Genomic DNA, 18,334 nt, shown 5'->3' with positions numbered 1-18,334 from the left:
GTTCTGTGAGCTCTCATGAGCAGTTTTCCTGCACAGCTTAAAGAATGTTCCTCCACACAGGAGCTACCCATGCAGCTATATGCCAACCGCTTGGAACACACCCGCTGTTCATCCCAACCTGAGCAGCCTCCTGCTGAGCCACAAGTGGAGCCCTGAGAATCCATCGCCTTCCTGCAAGTGCAGCACTCACAAGAAACTCACTATGATGCCAGAATGCCCTGCAGGAGCAGGAGGCCTCCCCCCACCACAGGTTGGGTCCTTGTGCCATAAACCTCTGTAGGAAACTTTCATGGCAAGTGCTGGGAAAGGGATAAGTATGGAAGTACCTCACCATGCCACTAGACAAGGAAGGAATGGAGTATGTTTCATTAATGGAGCAAGAATTGCTGGAATTTGGAATTCAGTTTCAGAGGTATTGGAAAAGCTTGCACATTTCAATGAAATTGGTCACTATTTTCATCTCAATTGTAGCCTTTTCATATAGAAGAAAATCACAAAAAATAACAATTTATCAAATAATTTAAAAACTCCACTTTTATGTCTCAGAAAATTCTCTTTAGAAGACTGCCTTTCTGTAAAGGAGGGAGAAAGAGGAGAGGAAGGAAAGAAAACTGTCATGGTTTTGAAAAGAATGGAATGGGGTCATCACATTAAACATGGAAAAATTAATATTGAGTCAACCCCAAGTAACAATTTTCCTGCATGCCTTTGTTCTAGTTCTAGAAAGTTAGATCTAAGCTAGCGAAACAAATGTTTGTATGCATGTGCATGAAGAGGAGTGGTTTAATAACTGCTGGTGCTGTATGGAGAACATATGAGAGGTAAATTCCTATCTGCTCCAATCAATGAATGATCATAGTAGTGCCCTTTATAAAATGTGTTTGCTTTTTTTGAAGAGCAAAGGAAAATGACAGCCTGTTAGTGTTTACATTCTCTAGGTGTTTTTCTAACAAGTTAAAGAAAGCAGAACTGCAGGCACTGCCAGAGGAATAGCTCATTCATTTAATGTCTCAGCTTTAATACTGCCCTTTGCCAGGCTGCACACATTAGCCAAATCATTAAAATAATTTTATTTTTAATACTGATGTCACAAGTTTCTGAATCCAAATCTCTTAAGAAGTACTGACCTGGTTTGCTTTGGTTTCTCTACCATTGTTCACAAAATAACAAAGAAGCTTGGTTTAAATATCTGTAGAATTCTTGTCTATGAAGAAAAAAAAATAAGTTAATAAAGTGCTTCTATTCTGACATTATTCACAGCATCACAAGTTATTTCTGATTTCCAATAATCCATGTACAGTCAACAGCCAAAGTTGAATTTTGCTAAGTGCATGCTAGTGGATTTAGGAAGGAAATTTATTCTCAAGTTTCAAATTCAAATAGGATACAACACTGATTTTTTGCTTGTTTATGAGGATTCTACTCATCTAAGGGAAATGTGTTGGTTTTAATATTATCCTGACAATTTTGTATAACTTGTCAGGAAGAAATAGTTCACATTTGAGTCTCCAGGGAAGCAACAGTTTATAAGTAATTGTGAAAGATGTCTGAGCATAGACAGTTCATTCAGTGAAGGAACTATGAAGATGCTACCAGTCTTCCTATGTATTGTCTAGAATAAGCTAAGGAGCTGCAATGTATCTTCTGTACAAATGAAGGAACTTCTGGAAAGTTCATTAGACTTTTGAGGTCATTACTAGGTCATTTCAGGTTGCAGACTTTGCCTTTTGAAACTGCCTAAGAACCTTTTACAGTATATTCCACCTTGGGATAAACTCAATGAGTTTAAGGTCTTGCATTTCACAGTGACCCTGTATTTGCAAAAGCCTCACAAAGGCATCGTTTTCATTTGGCATCATTTTCAGTACAAAAAAAAAGAGAGTCATCTTCATTCAAAGTTTCTAACATGGCAGTGAAGGTGAAGTTTTCATGTTAATTTTTACTTCAACATGTTAAATCATAGAAAACCACCTTATCTTCACTGGGACCTCAGTTTGTTTGAAAAGCTTCCTTCTTTCACAGTGAAGAAAAAGTCTTGAGCAACCTTGGTCTTTGTTGCAAATAACTTGGGCCAGGTTTCAGAGTAAAGTGCAACTTGTTTCTGTCAGCCCTCACAAACTTCTGTGATTTCATGATTTCTTCTGGAATCTTAGGAAAATAAAGATGTTCGGGCTAGAAAGTGTGTGACCCACTCCATTCCACTGATACTATGAACCTGAACAATTCCTCTGCTTTTGCTCTTTTCCTGACAAACGCTTAATAGCTTTAGAGACGGTGAAGTTTCCTTTAATTGATGAGGTTTTCTTTTCAGAGAGTGCAGCACAGCACAGAAATTCTTCAAGACCTCACCCACAGAAATATTTCAGATTTTCTGGTGAAAACATACCCCACTTTGATAAAAGGGAGGTAGGGGTGAATCTTCCTTTGTTTTTCACATGTGGTATTTTGTACCTGGCCATGAAATTCTCATTTAATAGTAACATAGGTACCTGATTTGCCACAGCATTGTGTAGATTTGAGTGTGATGTCTATATTCCTAATGTAAGAATAGAGATGCTAATTTTAGGGGAGTTAAATTGTTTTTATTATACCTAGTTTTATAATCAGGTGCTCTTTTATAGGAAGACCTAAGTTCTGATGTTGATGGAATGCTGTGTTAATGGTAACTGTGTCAGTGGTGAGAAAACTGGTGCCTCTGCATAGCATGGAGTGTTGCCTTGCAGAGATACTGGTTTACATCCCTGAAGAACTGTAGACACACCAGCATGACCATCTGCTTGAGCTGAATTATCACTCTCTTCCCAAAAATGCTTAAGAGCCAAAAGATAATGTTAGATCCATCTATCCTACTAAGAGCTGCTCACTTGTCTGAGTGTCATGCATGGTAATTGGCTGTGCAGTGTCCATGGCTTATTATTTCTGATTCAGGCCTTGCTACCTTTTCAATTGCCAGCAAAGTTCTTGAAATTCCTGTTATACTAGCTGTGTGCTGGCTGCCTTTGACTGATTGCTCTTACCATATGCCATAATTGCTTTGGATACATCTTTTTAAATCAATTCATTATGGATTTAGGATAGAACCAGTATCTGTCACTTCCAAAATCCTTCTTGTCCTGTATAAGATGGAGCTGAATCATGCCAGAAAACAAAACCAAACCACTGGAAGGAGTACCAAAAGTCTAGACAACCCCACAGTTCAAAGTTATCAGCATTCACTTAAAAAGAAAGCAAATAAATAAAAAAAAAAGGGGTGGCGGGTGTGTGTGGAAGAAAAGCTGTCTAGGGGAGACCATTTCCATTTAAGCCTGACAATACCGTTGGCTGGTTCTGTGCAATGAGAGATGGGATTCTGTTTGTCTGTTTCAGCTTGAAGAGCAAATACTGGGTCAATGAGCAAAGGTAAGAGACCAATTCACAGATTATGGGAGTAAATAAAGGAACAATGAATTTCTGTTTAACCTGGAGCCTCACAATGTTTCTCTGAATGGACAAAGGCAATTGTGGCAGATAGTATAGAACAAAAGTGCCTTCAGTGGGAAATAGGTTGGGGGTGTGCAAGGGTTTTATAAAGACCCTTTACATTTAGGTTACATTTGTTTGGAGTACACCCGAAAGGATAAAGACCAGAGGCACACAATGGAACAATCACAGTTTTATTACCTCAGCAGTCAGATTAATGGGATCTGAGTGATGAAAAGTTAGAATACAATACTGCATACACTGTGACAGAGCAGCAGGAAAATGTGAACCCTTAAAGACAGAAAAAGACCAGGGTAAGATGAAAGCTGGGCACCACACTATCAGATACAAAAGTAACAACCACAACTCCTCATCCTGCTCTGGACACCTGCAGTAGTTAGAAAACAGATTATACTAGTGGTCCACACTTACACAGAGACATCAGCCAACCCCAGTGTGATGTCTCACTGTAGATACTAAGCTTAGAAAGATGACTCATTAGCCTGAAGAACATGCTTAGTTTTTCAGCAGCAGTTCACTTCAAAGGTAGCAGCAGGGTGACTGGCTTCCAGCACAGAAAATCTGCTTGTTCATGTGCAAACGTTACTTTATATGGGATTAGATTATGGTTCATCTCATGCAGTAGTATTTATTATTATGGAATGTTACCTGGCACCAGCATAGATGCTTACCTGCTCCTCTCAGGGCAACTGCAATTTTAAGTGAGTCCATGCTGTCCTTAGTCCTCCTTGCTGGCTAAACATCTGCATGTCAATTATATTGATTTAAAGATTTTGCCCTGTATAAATAACTGTTTGTTCCAAATCTTCTATCTAAATCAGGATGTTGGCATGAGCCCCTCAGGAACTGATAGAATGTCTATTATTTGTAAGCCCTAAAAAGACCTAATACAAGTTGTTAGAAAAAGAGTGAAGGTTGCTATACATGAATTATAGGATGTATAGAAGACAAACTTACATTAAGTGAGTTTTTAGTATTTCCATCAAAGTACAGAGTTTTGGGTATGTGGTACAAGTGACTGATGACACTGTTCTCTTTGTTAGATATGGAGGAATTTCTATAGGAGGAAAGCTCCCAGTCCTTCATGTTTCTGGAGATCAAGTTGTCAATTTTTTAAGTGATCTCGGCCGAATGATGAATATCACAGGAGTAAGCAAGATTTCCTTTGGTTTTATTGTCCCCTTACTAAAGAATTGTTATGAAGCTGAAGCAGCTTCATTGTTATGAATCTGCAGCACCAGATTTCACCCAGACAGCTGAGTTTGAACCATTTCTTTTTCATTTTAGGGACAAACTTCACTGGCTGCTGCTAATGAAATGACTAATTTCCTTAAATACATGGAAACTGAAGATAATATTAAGGTATTTTACTGCAAGTAGTTTGCTAGCTCCCATTCTTTCCTGACATAGACTTTAAATAGAGAGAATATTGCTAGTCACATTCTCAGATGCAACCACAGATGAAATACTATTATGAAGATGGGATACATTGTTAATGCACAGTTATTTGTAATCTGAGATAGTTTAACCATGTTCTTAGTACTTCTGCCTTTCACAAATCCAGCTGAGTAGGACACATTCTTCTAAATTTTAAAATAGAGTTCTCTGAAATCCCTTGTTTGTCCAGCTCCTAAAAGCATAGTATGTGAGCTCCTCCTGCTGGACTGTGCCTGGGAGCTATGCATTCCTGGTCCTGGATTCCTCCCTGTTACAATGCCCACCAAAGTAGGTAAAAGTCAGCAAAGTTTTTTTCCTCCAGCTCAGGGTTATTAATGAAGGCTTCTTAAATGAATCTCTGCTTTCTGACTCTTTTAGGTGTGGTTTAACAATAAAGGCTGGCATGCCATGGTTAGCTTCCTTAATGTAGCCAATAATGCAATCCTTAGAGCTAACCTGCGGACTGGCCAAGCCCCTGAAGAATTTGGAATCACTGCTGTAAACCATCCTCTGAACCTCACTAAAGAGCAACTCTCTGAAGTCACTGTGTAAGTCTGCCTGTGCTCTGATGCTGGCTCTTACCCCTCCTTCTCCTGGCAGCTTGCTGCCTTTAATGTACTAATACTCTGTGGGGAAATAGTTTAATTGACAGAACCTGGAGGCTTTTCCCTTGAGTTTTATTCTGATCAAGACTTATATATACAATCTATTCTTTTCTGGATTGTTATAGTCCTGTAAGAGTTCATTCCCATCCTGTGTAGGAGCTATGACCATTGGTTATACATGATTACACATATATGTTGATTCCCAAGCACAAAGATTCTGAAGTCTTTGTTCATGCACCAAAATTAGTAGATCTACTTGTGAAATAACAGAAAGATCATAATCAAAAAAGGAATCAGAAATTGTCCTTAACTTGGCTACAGGTAGTCAGTAGTTAACAACCTCTGTCTTGGTGCCAAGGGCAGCACATAGGTAGATTTCCAATGGCATGTAGTAGGGCTGATGTTTTCCAGAATCCGCAAGTCATTGATTCCTTAGAAAAGACATCCATAAGAAGACATGGCTTCCCACTCATGTTTCCTGTTAAGTTCAGAATTCAGTGAAACTGAAAACTCCTGCCTTAGCACAGAGGTAAGATCTGTGCTTCATCTCACTGTCTGCAACTTGCCTCTCTGAGCCCCTCTTTTCCCAGCTCCCAGGCCTTTGACTATTGTCAAAACCTGAGGCATACCATACAAGGAAGGCTTTCAAACTAAGATATGTATAGGAGTTGAACTGTTCCCAGAGAATGAAAGCAAGTAAAAAGTCACAGAATAGTGCCACCATCATCCATATTTGTTAGCTACAGTCCCCAGAACAGCCTGGGAAAATGCCATCATCCTTACTTGTTAGCTGTAGTCTCCAGCACAACTTGGGAAATACAGCAGCACATTTTGAAACTGGAGAAGTCTTCTGCTTACAAAATAGCCTTGCTACTTCTAGGTCTTCACATTCCTTTCAGATTCCCCAGTTGCTAATATAGTGTTGTGTTGTATCCATTCCCTTCTTCACAGTCCTTTCTTGTGCTGTTTTAGGCTGACCACTTCAGTGGATGCTGTTGTTGCCATCTGTGTGATTTTTGCTATGTCCTTTATACCAGCCAGTTTTGTTTTATATCTGATTCAAGAACGTGTAACACAAGCCAAACATCTACAGTTTGTCAGTGGTGTGAGCCCTGCAATCTACTGGCTAACCAACTTCATGTGGGATATAGTGAGTAACTGCTGGTCTGGTTTCATAGTCTGTAATTATTCCTGGGTATGCATGAGCTGGGAACTAACTGGTGAATTAAGGTGATTCTGAGCATTGCAAAGCAGGATAAGCATTTATTTCTACAGATGTAGAAATTAAGTCAGGTGCACAACTCATTATTCCACAAATGGAGCTTCAACTATTGTAATCTTAGGATTTCCAATCTTTAAAACTAAATGTACAATAAAGTACAATTTACCAGAGCACTGGAAAGCCCAGTTGCCTCATTCCTGCCATCTAGAAGGACCATAACATGTTTCAAGATGTTCAAGAAATCTAGGTGAGGGAGATTCACAGACTGCTGGAACAGTAGCTGAAGCCCAGACAAAATAAGCTACGGTGTCTAAAATGACATAGATGTATTTGTGTGTTGTGAACACTGTATTGTTCCAAAAGGATTTAGACCACAGACCCACTCTTGCTTACACAGGGCTCAGTTACCCTCCCATTAATCTTCAGGCCATTTTGTCACAAAGGAGAAAATTCTTTGCCTGGATGAGATAGAGCAAGCGGCTTGTTCTCTAGCCATGCCTTCTGAACAAAGAGAGTGGCCAAGGGCTTTGCAATAAGAAAAGCATGAAAAAATGAAAAAAAAAAAAAAAGAAAAGCCGCAGCTCTATGGGCTTCAGGAGGTGCTCTTTCAGGAGAAAATAAAGCAAAGCATTCAGTTAGTAAATGAGGGAAAAGAAGTAGGTCTCTGAATTCCTGTCCCCTGCTGGTGACAGCAGCTTGGCAGGAATTCTGCTTGGCTATGGCCCTTGGCAGCATGATGCAAAGGTATTTATTGTTGTTAGCAGTTCCATGAAACACACCATTCTGCATTAAGAGCTCTGTGCATTGCAGTAGAGTAGCACCCAGAGAAATTTAGAAGAGCAGTGGCCAAACACACTCACTTGAGCCTGTTCCCAGGAATGTGGCTCAAGTAACCAGCCTTTACCCTCCTACACAGCCTTTGCATCAGCAGAAACTGCACTTCCCTTGCATACCCACAGCCTCTTTCTGTGGGCAGATTGCCAACAGGACCGTGAAATAATTGGCTCCCAAACCATGATCTAAGAAACAATATATGTTGTGTTTTTGATGAACAGACTGATAAAAGATGTCTCAGAAAAATGTTGAGCGCTGCCAGGGCCCATTGATCCAAAAGCTTGAGTGTGACTAGTCTAGCTCATAAATTCTGATATTCCTCAGTACAAAATCCTTTCAGAATAATGTGTAGGATCTGGATATGGTTGCAGAACTCAGGTTTTAAACACTAATCTTCACCCTGTGATGTGGTAGGTGAATTACGCACTGAGTGCTGGACTGGTTGTGGTTATATTTGCTGGCTTCAACAAGAAAGCATACACTTCACCAACTAACCTCCCTGTGCTTGTTGCCCTGCTGCTTCTGTATGGGTGAGTGTTCAATTTTTTTCCTGCATATGGGGTGTGTATTCCACATGGAAATGATTTCATGTTGTTCAGCTTAGTACTTAGTGAAATCCAGCTGTAAAGAATACAACTGAGTGGATATAATACAGGTTAGAACTGAATTGTGTCCCTCCTGCAAGATATTTACACACTCTGTCTGGCCACATGCTCTAAAGGAGACTTTTTTGTCACTGCCTTATATTTTTAAGCATTAAATGGGATCCTTACAGGAAAATATATTTGGTTTGCTGCTTTCTCTGTACATTGTATAGGAATTCAGTGGTTGTTCATTCACCTCCTTGACAGCCCATACTAAGATATCTTTCAGCATTTGACCCAAGGGCAAGGAGCACTGAGTAATCAAAACTTCTTTTGACTTGAAATTAACCTTTTTCTTACCAAATAGCATTTTATAAGGCTGACTGAAATTTACTTTCTCTCATTTAATTAGTGATCGTATCTTTTTATCTATAAAATCCTGTTCCTGATAGCCCTGCCGCTAGTGTGGTCTAGGCAAAGTGGTAAACTAGATATATTTCTAGGATTAAAGAGAAAGATGGAGCTTTCTGCATCCTCCTATGTATATGGGGATTGGAACCAGATGATCTTAAGGTCCTATCCAACCCTAACTATTCTATAATTCTATGATTCTATGTTACAAATTAAGCCTAAGTGGGAACAGTTCTTTTCAGGAAAGACTACCCTTAATTTTCTGATTTTTTTGTGTTCTGTGAATGCAAATGCTGAGAAAATACAAAGCATGATCATCATTTGATCTCTGAAAGTACACAGTGTTAAAAATGTGATCAGAATGTTCTTTTGGTTTAATTTTTCCCTCTGTCTTTTTAAAGTGCAGTAATAGTGGTATCTTTAATAAGTTGTCTGTGGCACTGTATATTGTCTCAAATACAGTCATGGCTGTATATTCACGGCTGTGTGGATGGACATTTAAAATGTATTTGCATTTTTTAACACATCTACCAGGATGCAATCACAAGGCAGTCACTTTAATGATAATATCATAATATGGTCCTCAGAAAAACAGAAAGGAATTCATAGAATCATTTACTAGCCCTTGGATCCAGCTGTAGTCACAAGGTGAAACTTGGGCTGATTCCTTCTGAATACGTTGTATTGTCCTAATAAACAACTCAGTTTGTTGTTACTGAATTCTTCTTGGTTGGACTAATCGTTGCTAAGCATTGTAAGTTTGTTCCAGAGGAATACTCCTTTTATGTTGCTGCATGTGCATTTGCTATGTCCCAGAAATCACAGCACATGAAGCTCCACAGCAGGAGTAGGGGAAAAAAATGTGTAGGAGTTAAAGAATATAAAAATTTACAGGGTTCCTGATTTGGGCAGTTCCAAAGGTTGAGGAATATCTAGCCAAGAAGTATATCATATTTGCTTTCTTTAACATTTCTTTGTTTCTCTTTCTTGTTTCTCTCTCCTGGGCTACAATCCAGTCAGGATACCTGGGGTGATAATAAGCTTGCTAGCTCTAAGTTTTCTCAGTTCTAGTAGTTTCTATTGCCCTGCATTTTGACAGCAAAAAAAAAGACTAAGCAGAAAAAGCTGGTTTTGTCTAATAACATGGGAAAGAATTCTGTGATGGCATCTCTGTTGGGTTACACCATTTCATTACGCTTGGGATGAGAACAAAGCTCAATTTTGTGTTCTTCTTAAGTCAACTGACATGAGGAAACTGAGAAACTGTTGTCATAGTTTTTCTATCTTTTGCATGCAGGTGGGCAGTAATTCCCATGATGTACCCTGCTTCTTCATTCTTCAGTGTCCCTAGCACTGCTTATGTTGCGTTATCTTGTATTAATCTCTTTGTGGGGATCAACAGCAGTGCTATTACATTCATCCTGGACTTATTTGAAAATGACCCAGTAAGTAATGTTTTTGTTAACACCTGGTTTTACAGAGCTGTGCAAAGGGTGTCCAGACATAGCCAGCTCTAACAGTAACTGTCTTTCTTTACCTTCCCATTTCTTCTAGCAGTAAATGAGTGGGCAACTTGCTGAGTAGCTGCAGGACAGATGAGCAGAATAATCCAGAGAAGCAGTTCAGGGCAGTTGATATCTTGGGCTACACACACAAGTGACATTGAGTGTTTTTCATCCCTATGAGCAAAACTTCTGTACACTTTCACAGCTAGGGAGGAAGGGACATGGCACTTTGTGCTTGCCTCCACAGCTTAGGTTGTATAGGAAGGTGTAGATGGTAGAAAATCATAGAGTCACCACTAAGGAAGGAAAGACGCTCCTGCAAGTTATTATGTTAGAGATGTTCTGCTTATAGTAATGTTTTGAGAAATGCCCCAAAATGGCTTAACACCACCAGGAAGGTGACAGAAAACACAGGAATAGATAGAATACAGTGAATGCCAAAATAAGTTCTTAGGCTAAGAGATCAGTATCTTGTAGGCACAACTACACCTCTACAGTTGCTGATACTCTCTCCACTGTGACTGACAGCCTTTCTACATCTGACAGCAATCCATTATGTGTGATAGTGTGTTTTCAAACACCATGTGCTGATCAAGCATTATTATTTGCCAGAAAGGAGAAACCATGAACTTAACCAAAATATTTTTATATTGTTACCTTTGAGAATAAGTCTCTGTTGCAGACATTGTGTCTTCAGAGGGAAATTTGGTGTTAGTGCGGCTAGGCTGCTACTAGCACGGTGTTCTGGGTATCTCCACATTGCACCAAAGCCTATGTTTGCGTGTAAGTTGATAAATGCTCTGTTTTCTCTCTTGTAAGAAGACAGAACATCCAGTGTCTCTTGATATGACAAAGAACTTTTCACTCATGTTGGTATGTTTTCTAGTTTCAGCTGCTTATTGTGTTGTTTCTCTTTCTTACAGTCTTTACTGAAGTTTAATAAAACGTTGAAAAATGTGCTGATGGTGTTCCCACATTTCTGCCTGGGCCGTGGACTCATTGATTTGGCTGTGAACCAAGCTGTAACTGAAGTATATGCCAGGTTTGGTAAGTAAAGCCAATAAGCAACAAGTTTTGTCTGTGTCAAGTGTCCTGACTATGGATAGGATGGTTGGAAATGTTATCTTGGAAAAACTAGTGTCTGTTTCTGAAATACTTCCATTTCACATAATCAGGTGGATGATGAGTATGGAAGTTCAATCTCTTTGAAGGAATCACAGCTTCTGATACAGCTGGCAGAACTCTACAGCCCAGCCACTTGTCTGTCTTTTTATCATTTGTTCTACAACCCTTAGGTATTACAGGAGGATTTGTTATTTCATTCGAATACTTTGGTGGCCTTCTTGTTAATTCTTAAAGTGGCTTCTGCTCTTTAAATGCATCCTCTTGGGATATGGCTGTCTTTGACATCAGACAACTTCTTATTAAAAGAGTAGTCATATAGAGAACTCAGCTGGTTTTATTCAGAAAACATCTTTCACACAATTCATGCAAATTTCTTGTTATGATATCCAAATCAGTGCATATTCAGAGAGCTTATATGCATCTTTACTCCCATGCAGCAGCTGAGCTGGAAGTGTATCCTCTTAAGAATCTTTATAAGACACTGGAAGATGAAGACATGGCCTGATCACGGTCACATAAAGCACAGATTTTCATCCCAAACCATTTATGATTATTCCTTTTGTTCTGTGGAGCAGTGAGTTTCTTCAGCAGTATTTCAACTTGCTTTCTGGTGCTCTTTCTCCAAAGGTGAGGAACATGTTTCGAATCCTTTTCAGTGGGACTTTGTTGGAAAGAACCTGGTTGCCATGGCTGTTCAAGGGGTTGCATTCTTCTTTCTGAACCTCCTTATGCAGCACCGTTTGTTCTCCACAAGATGGTATGTCTGAAATCCTATATTAATGTTCCTTTATTAGCAGTGTATCTTTGTTATTCTCTATGTCCCTTTTTTCTTTTTCTCTGAATTGATCAGCTTTTTCTTTTTCATTTTTACTTGCTTGAATTCATCCTAATTTGTTCATATCCTGGTCCAAGAAAGCAGTTAAAAATTTACATTATCTTAGTAAGGTTTAGGAACATATTATTAAAGAAATGAGTTTTCTTGAATTAAGATTTTAATGTAATTTCTTTTTAAAGTAAGACAGTGTAATTACTGAGATTACAGACTGACTTGGAAAGTTTATCAGGTCGTAAGTACAGGCATGAGGTACTAGCTTGACACCCCAGGGGAGGAATTCTAGTCAATGGGACAGGACAGTTGCTGTCTGGACACTAGGCAAGCTTCCCCTCTCTGCTTTACAAAAGTGCCTCTAGTTCAATGAAAGCAGCTACTTTCCAGGTGTGAGTGGGTCATTCACTCTGTTCAACATTGCCAGCAAGAGTACTAATTGTACATTTAGACTGTCTTGCAATGCAGTTATAAAAATACTGGCTTACAGGGAGGTCCCCTCAAAAGACCTGCAGAAGGACTATCACTAGCTGCTGAAGAGCAGCCAAAGAGCGAAAGCTTTGGCTGAGGGTCAGGTTATGTCGTGTCAGTGACTGACAAGGCATGCTCTTTTGAACAAGCCATTTCCTCCCTTTTAGTATTTAGAGATTAACTTTCAAAGGTCAGGGATTCTCCTAACAGCAGGAAAGAGTTGGTCAATGTCACATTGTGAAGTTTCAACCCCACTGATTCCACCAGTCACATTTTTAGCAGTTAATCAGCTATTGTTTCCCACTGTTAATCTAACTACGTGCAGGGCAACTCATTGTTTCTGCAATCAGTCTCTTTGGCTTTTTCCAGGTTTGCTGAGACTGTCATGTCACCTATTATTGATGAAGATGAAGATGTTGCAGAAGAAAGAAAAAGAATTATGAATGGAGGGAACAAAAGAGATATCTTACAATTACAAGAACTGACCAAGGTAGTACTTTGCGCAGAATGAAACGAATTACTCTCGTGCCAATTTATTCTGTCAGAATGTATTTCAGCTGTGGATTCAGATGGTATTGTTTTCAAAATCAGCCTTGTTCCATAGAAAACAAGGTTTGGTTTGGTTTTGGGTTTTCTTACCTCACACTGTCTGACATGACTGGTGTCTGTTACATTGGTCCACTCCTACTATTAGTCTTTTCTTCTGCAATGGTGTTTTTCCCATAGATGAGTTTCAATCTCAAGTTAGCTATTTGGCTGCTTTCACACTGAGGGTTATAGCTGTTGTTAATATATCTTATTTTTGGACATTGAAGGCATCTGATTTATGCTATGAGAAAGTATGCAAGCTTGAACTACAGAAATACAAAGATTACACACACTGTTGGGTTCTCATGAATAGAGAACTGGAGCATCATTCTTCAGATTACCTTGCTGTATTGTTCCACTTTGGTTTGACACGTACTTTGTCCTAGCAAAACATCAGGTCTGTCTTCTAGTGCTAAAGATAAGAAGCAAAAGGCTGCATGCAGAAAATGAGGAATTTTTAGGGGTCATATCACACTTAATGTAAATAAATGTCTTTGTAGAATGCTTACTCTGTATTTTAATTTTATATACTTGATTCTAAAGTTGCCTCTTCCCCATAACATTAAACTAAACATTTCACAATATATGCTGTAGATGTCTTTAAATAGGATTTTTCTTTCTTTTTTTTTCCTGTCAATTTAGAATTATGCAGGAAGGCACAAGCCTGCAGTGGATAGACTCTGTGTTGGCATCCGTCCTGGAGAGGTAGGTTGCTCAATAGCACTGATTACATTCCATCATCAGATCAGATTTAATGCCCCTGCTGATTTAAAATGGAAATACTAAAGAGTGTGATACATTTTGTAATTTAGTGCTTTGGTCTTTTGGGAGTGAATGGTGCTGGCAAAACAACAACATTCAAAATGCTGACTGGAGATATTGATGTGACATATGGAGATGCAGTAGTGGCTGGCAGTAGGTAAGTACCTCAATAAAACCAACTGTGACAGTCCATTTACCACACCAGAACTGCCTAGATCATTGTCTTAATGACCTAGCAGCTCTCTTCCAGTTTTATGGCATTGGGAGAGACCACAACTAGCACACACTGGCACTTTATACTTTTAACACTCTGTTTTAAGATCTGTGGTTGGTTATAGTAATGAGACAAGGCAATTTGATCTAATGACAGGAGCTCACAAACATAAGATAATCAGTCCAAAAATGATACTTCCATCTGAGCTTTGGGACTTTAGTCTGGCTGGTTTTAGCAGCTTTGTTTACACAGTGCTGGCATAATGTCAGGAGTCAATACAGCATGGTCTGGTATTGACTTATGTTAGTTTAGTTGCAGGTTATGTCTTGGTTTGTTAGATGTATTTGGGATTTGATTCTTTGTCCATTGATGTAAATTGAACAATAGCTGTTTTGTTGTCAGAACATAGTGCTGGGCAACCTGCTCTAGAAGACCCTGCTTGAGCAGGATGGGTGAACAAGGTGACCTCCAGAGGCCCCTTCCAACCCCAATCATTCTGTGACTCTACCTCTTCTGTTACTAGTGAAGTGTTAATCTGTCTGTTCCCAGTGACCACACTCACAGATTAAATTGACTGATTTTTTTAATTCTAGAAATAAGCACGATTTGGAAAAAAAAAGATCTGAATGATTGTTCAAATAACTTCTTATTCAGTTAGCTTATACTTAAACAGGAAAATGTGGGAGGGGAAATGGGCTTACTCTTAACCAGGACTGAGCTGGCTTAGATGAAAATACATTCCTTGCAATTCTGTACAGACAGGTATTTTAGTAGGATGTTGTATCAGGAAGAATAAATTCTCCTCTTACAAAAGCTGTTGCATCAGAAAAGAAAGATTTTATTCAAACTGTCCATCTCTGTCTGAAAAGTAGTAGTATAGAGCTAAGATTCTTTCCTTTGTTTCTCCAGTATATTGACCCACATTTCTAATGTCCATCAAAACATGGGATACTGCCCTCAGTTTGATGCCATTGATGACCTTCTCACAGGACGAGAACATCTCTACTTATATGCACGTCTGCGGGGGGTTCCAGCAGAAGAAATTGAAAGGGTAAAGCATTCTTGCCTCTGACTTACATGTAGTTACAGTAAATATTTGTGGTTATTAACTGGGTTCATAACATGCCAAAGGCCAGAATTTCCAAAGTGGGCTTGCCATTTTTTGTGTTGAAGTCCTGGGAGTGGTTCCTGTCATTTGGACAGTAAAATACAAGACTATCAAATTCTGGTTCTTCAGCATTAATGGTACTTGCAGAACAGTGGCGCCAACTGTGGAAGTCTAAAGAAGCAGTTGCCATGACTCAGAACTGCACAGATTGCTGTTTTGTTCTTGTTTTTAAGAATGCTGTTTATGCATAAGAAAGAAAACACAAAGAAGATTCCAGAAGAAAGTAATTTAAATACTTGCACAGATAGGAGTCTACAGCTGAGGCTGATTTATGGCTTTCCCTCAAGTAGTTAGAATTCCCCTCATTATCATAAATTTTTTAGTCTGCCCTGCTCCAGTTCTAAGACCCAGGGGATTGCCATGTCTGACAGAAGAGGGATGTATCAGCAGTCCTGTCCATTATGCATTAACTGCTGTGTCAAAAAGATGGTCTTTCTCATAGGTTGCTGAATGGGGGATCCAGAAGCTGGGGCTTCCAATGTATGCAGACCACCTGGCTGGTACCTACAGTGGTGGCAACAAGCGCAAGCTTTCCACTGCCATTGCACTGATAGGCTGCCCACCACTCATCTTGCTAGTAAGTGTCATGGTAACATAGCTCTGCAATAGTTGCATATAACATCTCATAAAACTACATGCTAAAGAGGTACGGGGATGCTTATGACTGTTCTTGCAAGCTCCTTCCTGCCTTCAACTTAAATCTACTTCAGTGTTTAAAGCTCTGCTGAGTTCTCTAATTTCAGGGATAGGCTTGGATGCAGAACTGTTTCAAATTGACCTCCAGTGGCGATGAAAAAAAATCCTCAATAAAGAGTGGTTTGAGATAAAATCTATAGTCCAGATGAGTCTGAATTTGAATCCATGTTTGGTTTCAGTCTGCCTTTTTTTGTCAAATTAGAACCACTCATGTAAAAGATGATCTTATGACATATACCTTGCTGCTTTATCCAGTGGAACAGAGGAAAGTAGCTATTGTTTTGCAGCCTTTAATATCTTTGTAATAAACTATACAAATTTTGACTAAACTTACAAATGCTGAAATGTAGCTCTCATCAAATAACATATCAGATAATTGTGTATCTTGAGGAAAACTTTAAATGCAATTACTGCAAAAGTTATTTAGATTATACTGTGCCGCTTTTTTGTAGGCTGAAAAGAAACATTTTAATAACACTTTAGTAGTACGGTTCCTTGTACCATTTAATGTGCCATTACAGGTATTCTGCCTGTACATAACAGCTAAAATACCTTCTCATGATTTCTTAAGACAAAATATTCAATTAATGCTCTTTTTCTCCAGGTTTTTTTCAATCCTTTTTTGTTACTAACTGGGTTAAGTGATTTATGCAGGACCAGATCCTTAGCTGGTGTGAATAAGAGTAACTTTACTGGCTTCCTGGGTTGAGAAATCTGTCCTATATGTTTTTTTTTTTGTAAGCAAGAAGTTTACGTTGGGAGAACTCACTCTCCTCTTAGAAGACTCGTTGCCCTAGAAAAAAAGGAATTTCATTTGAATTGTCCATCTCTGCTTCAAATCTAGTATTGCTGATATGAGAGTCTTCTCCTTGTTTCTCCAGCATTTTGACCTACATCTCTAATGTACATCAAAACGCGGGAGCCAGACTTGACACAATTTGATGTAACTGTATAAGCCTTTTTCCACTTAGTTATATCTAGGGTCCCAAATGGTTTTATAATGGGGTATCACAAATGCTTACATTTGTAAGAACCTAGAGTGGATGCTGCCTTTGTTGTAATGGTCACTGCATTCTCTTCCCTGTAACTGCACCTTACACAGTGACAGCATTACATCCTTACCTACAGTTTCTTGCACTTGTTTCATTCCTGCTTTCTGCCAACAAGTACATTAGTACCCATTTACTCATATACTTCTCAAGCTGCATGTGCTTTCTGAAGGCACAGATTTCAGCAGGGAAGCAGCAATATACCAAGACCTAAACACACAATGACTTGATTCAAAATAAATTTTCTTACCTGCTTATCTACGTCTGACTGTCTTAACATTTCCCTTACAGGATGAACCAACAACTGGAATGGACCCTCAGTCCCGGCGCCTCCTGTGGGACTCTATTGTCAGTGTGCTCAGAGATGGGAGAGCTGTGGTTCTAACCTCACACAGGTAAACAGTTAGAGTTCAGAATTCCAGAGCAACTGAAGTTCATCTGCTGCCTTTTACCTCAAGTATCTGTTCTCTGTTTTGACAGTATGGAAGAATGTGAAGCCCTCTGTACTCGTTTAGCCATCATGGTAAAAGGTACCTTCAAATGCCTGGGCACAATTCAGCAACTAAAATACAAGTAAGTAGAATACTTCTATGGTGTTTTTAGTGGGAAAACTTAGTGTATGTGACATGTACCATTCTTAAAACAGTAATCCAGTCTAAAGAGCTGTTGTTTAAACAGACTTATTTCTGGGTACAACTCTGTGGTATTCTAGACAATTTGAGCAGATATCATTTCAACTCTTTTCTACAGGGCAAATGCCAGGCCTCCTACAAAGTTAGATATTATGCATTATATTTGAGATACTACTGATGTTTTCATAGCTGCAGAAAATTAATTTCCTTCCTGTAGAATGAAACCGTCTCTTTATCCACATGTGTTTCCCAGGTTTGGAGATGGCTACATTGTCACTCTGAAAATCAAAGCTCCAAAGTCTGGGCTGCCTCCAGATCCTACTCCTGCTGAGCAATTCATACGCATGAACTTCCCAGGGAGTTTACAGAGAGAGAAACACTACAATATGCTGCAGTATCAGATCTGCTCCTCCTCTCTGGCCAAGATTTTTCGGTTAATAGTCTCCAATAAGGAAAACTTGCATATTGAAGAATATTCTGTGTCTCAGACAACTTTAGATCAGGTGAGTGAAAGATAAAGCATCCATGAGAAAGCCTGTCTGACCAGACCTTGGCAATGCAATGGGGCTGTATCCCAGCAACTGAAGGATCGAACTGTTCAGAGTAGAGAATTATCTCGCACTCCTTTCTCAGGCAAAATTCCCAGACCCCTCATCAAGGAGGGTGGATCAGATATGAGGTCTGTAATTAATTCCCTCTGTAAATAAGTGTCATTTGAAGGCTAG

General features: G+C 39.2%; 1 protein-coding gene across 1 annotated transcript in view; it reads left to right on the top strand.

The window, feature by feature from the left end:
- ABCA4 (ATP binding cassette subfamily A member 4) overlaps positions 1-18,334 on the top strand; it is a 73,379-nt gene that overhangs the window by 52,875 nt on the left and 2,170 nt on the right. The window contains exons 30-48 of the mRNA XM_031046711.2: positions 61-250; positions 2,312-2,406; positions 3,367-3,399; positions 4,524-4,629; positions 4,768-4,842; positions 5,296-5,465; positions 6,495-6,672; positions 7,993-8,108; positions 9,871-10,018; positions 11,002-11,125; positions 11,831-11,960; positions 12,870-12,990; positions 13,731-13,793; positions 13,901-14,007; positions 14,974-15,115; positions 15,675-15,809; positions 17,269-17,372; positions 17,458-17,550; positions 17,863-18,112. Coding sequence (XP_030902571.2) covers positions 61-250; positions 2,312-2,406; positions 3,367-3,399; positions 4,524-4,629; positions 4,768-4,842; positions 5,296-5,465; positions 6,495-6,672; positions 7,993-8,108; positions 9,871-10,018; positions 11,002-11,125; positions 11,831-11,960; positions 12,870-12,990; positions 13,731-13,793; positions 13,901-14,007; positions 14,974-15,115; positions 15,675-15,809; positions 17,269-17,372; positions 17,458-17,550; positions 17,863-18,112 — 2,380 coding nt within the window. The remainder of the gene's footprint in view (positions 1-60; positions 251-2,311; positions 2,407-3,366; positions 3,400-4,523; positions 4,630-4,767; positions 4,843-5,295; positions 5,466-6,494; positions 6,673-7,992; positions 8,109-9,870; positions 10,019-11,001; positions 11,126-11,830; positions 11,961-12,869; positions 12,991-13,730; positions 13,794-13,900; positions 14,008-14,973; positions 15,116-15,674; positions 15,810-17,268; positions 17,373-17,457; positions 17,551-17,862; positions 18,113-18,334) is intronic.

Source organism: Melopsittacus undulatus, chromosome 6, assembly GCF_012275295.1.
Source record: "Melopsittacus undulatus isolate bMelUnd1 chromosome 6, bMelUnd1.mat.Z, whole genome shotgun sequence".
Taxonomy (NCBI): Eukaryota; Metazoa; Chordata; class Aves; order Psittaciformes; family Psittaculidae; genus Melopsittacus; species Melopsittacus undulatus.
The sequence above is the reverse complement of the archived record's forward strand: the minus strand, read 5'-3'. Positions and strand labels throughout refer to the sequence as shown.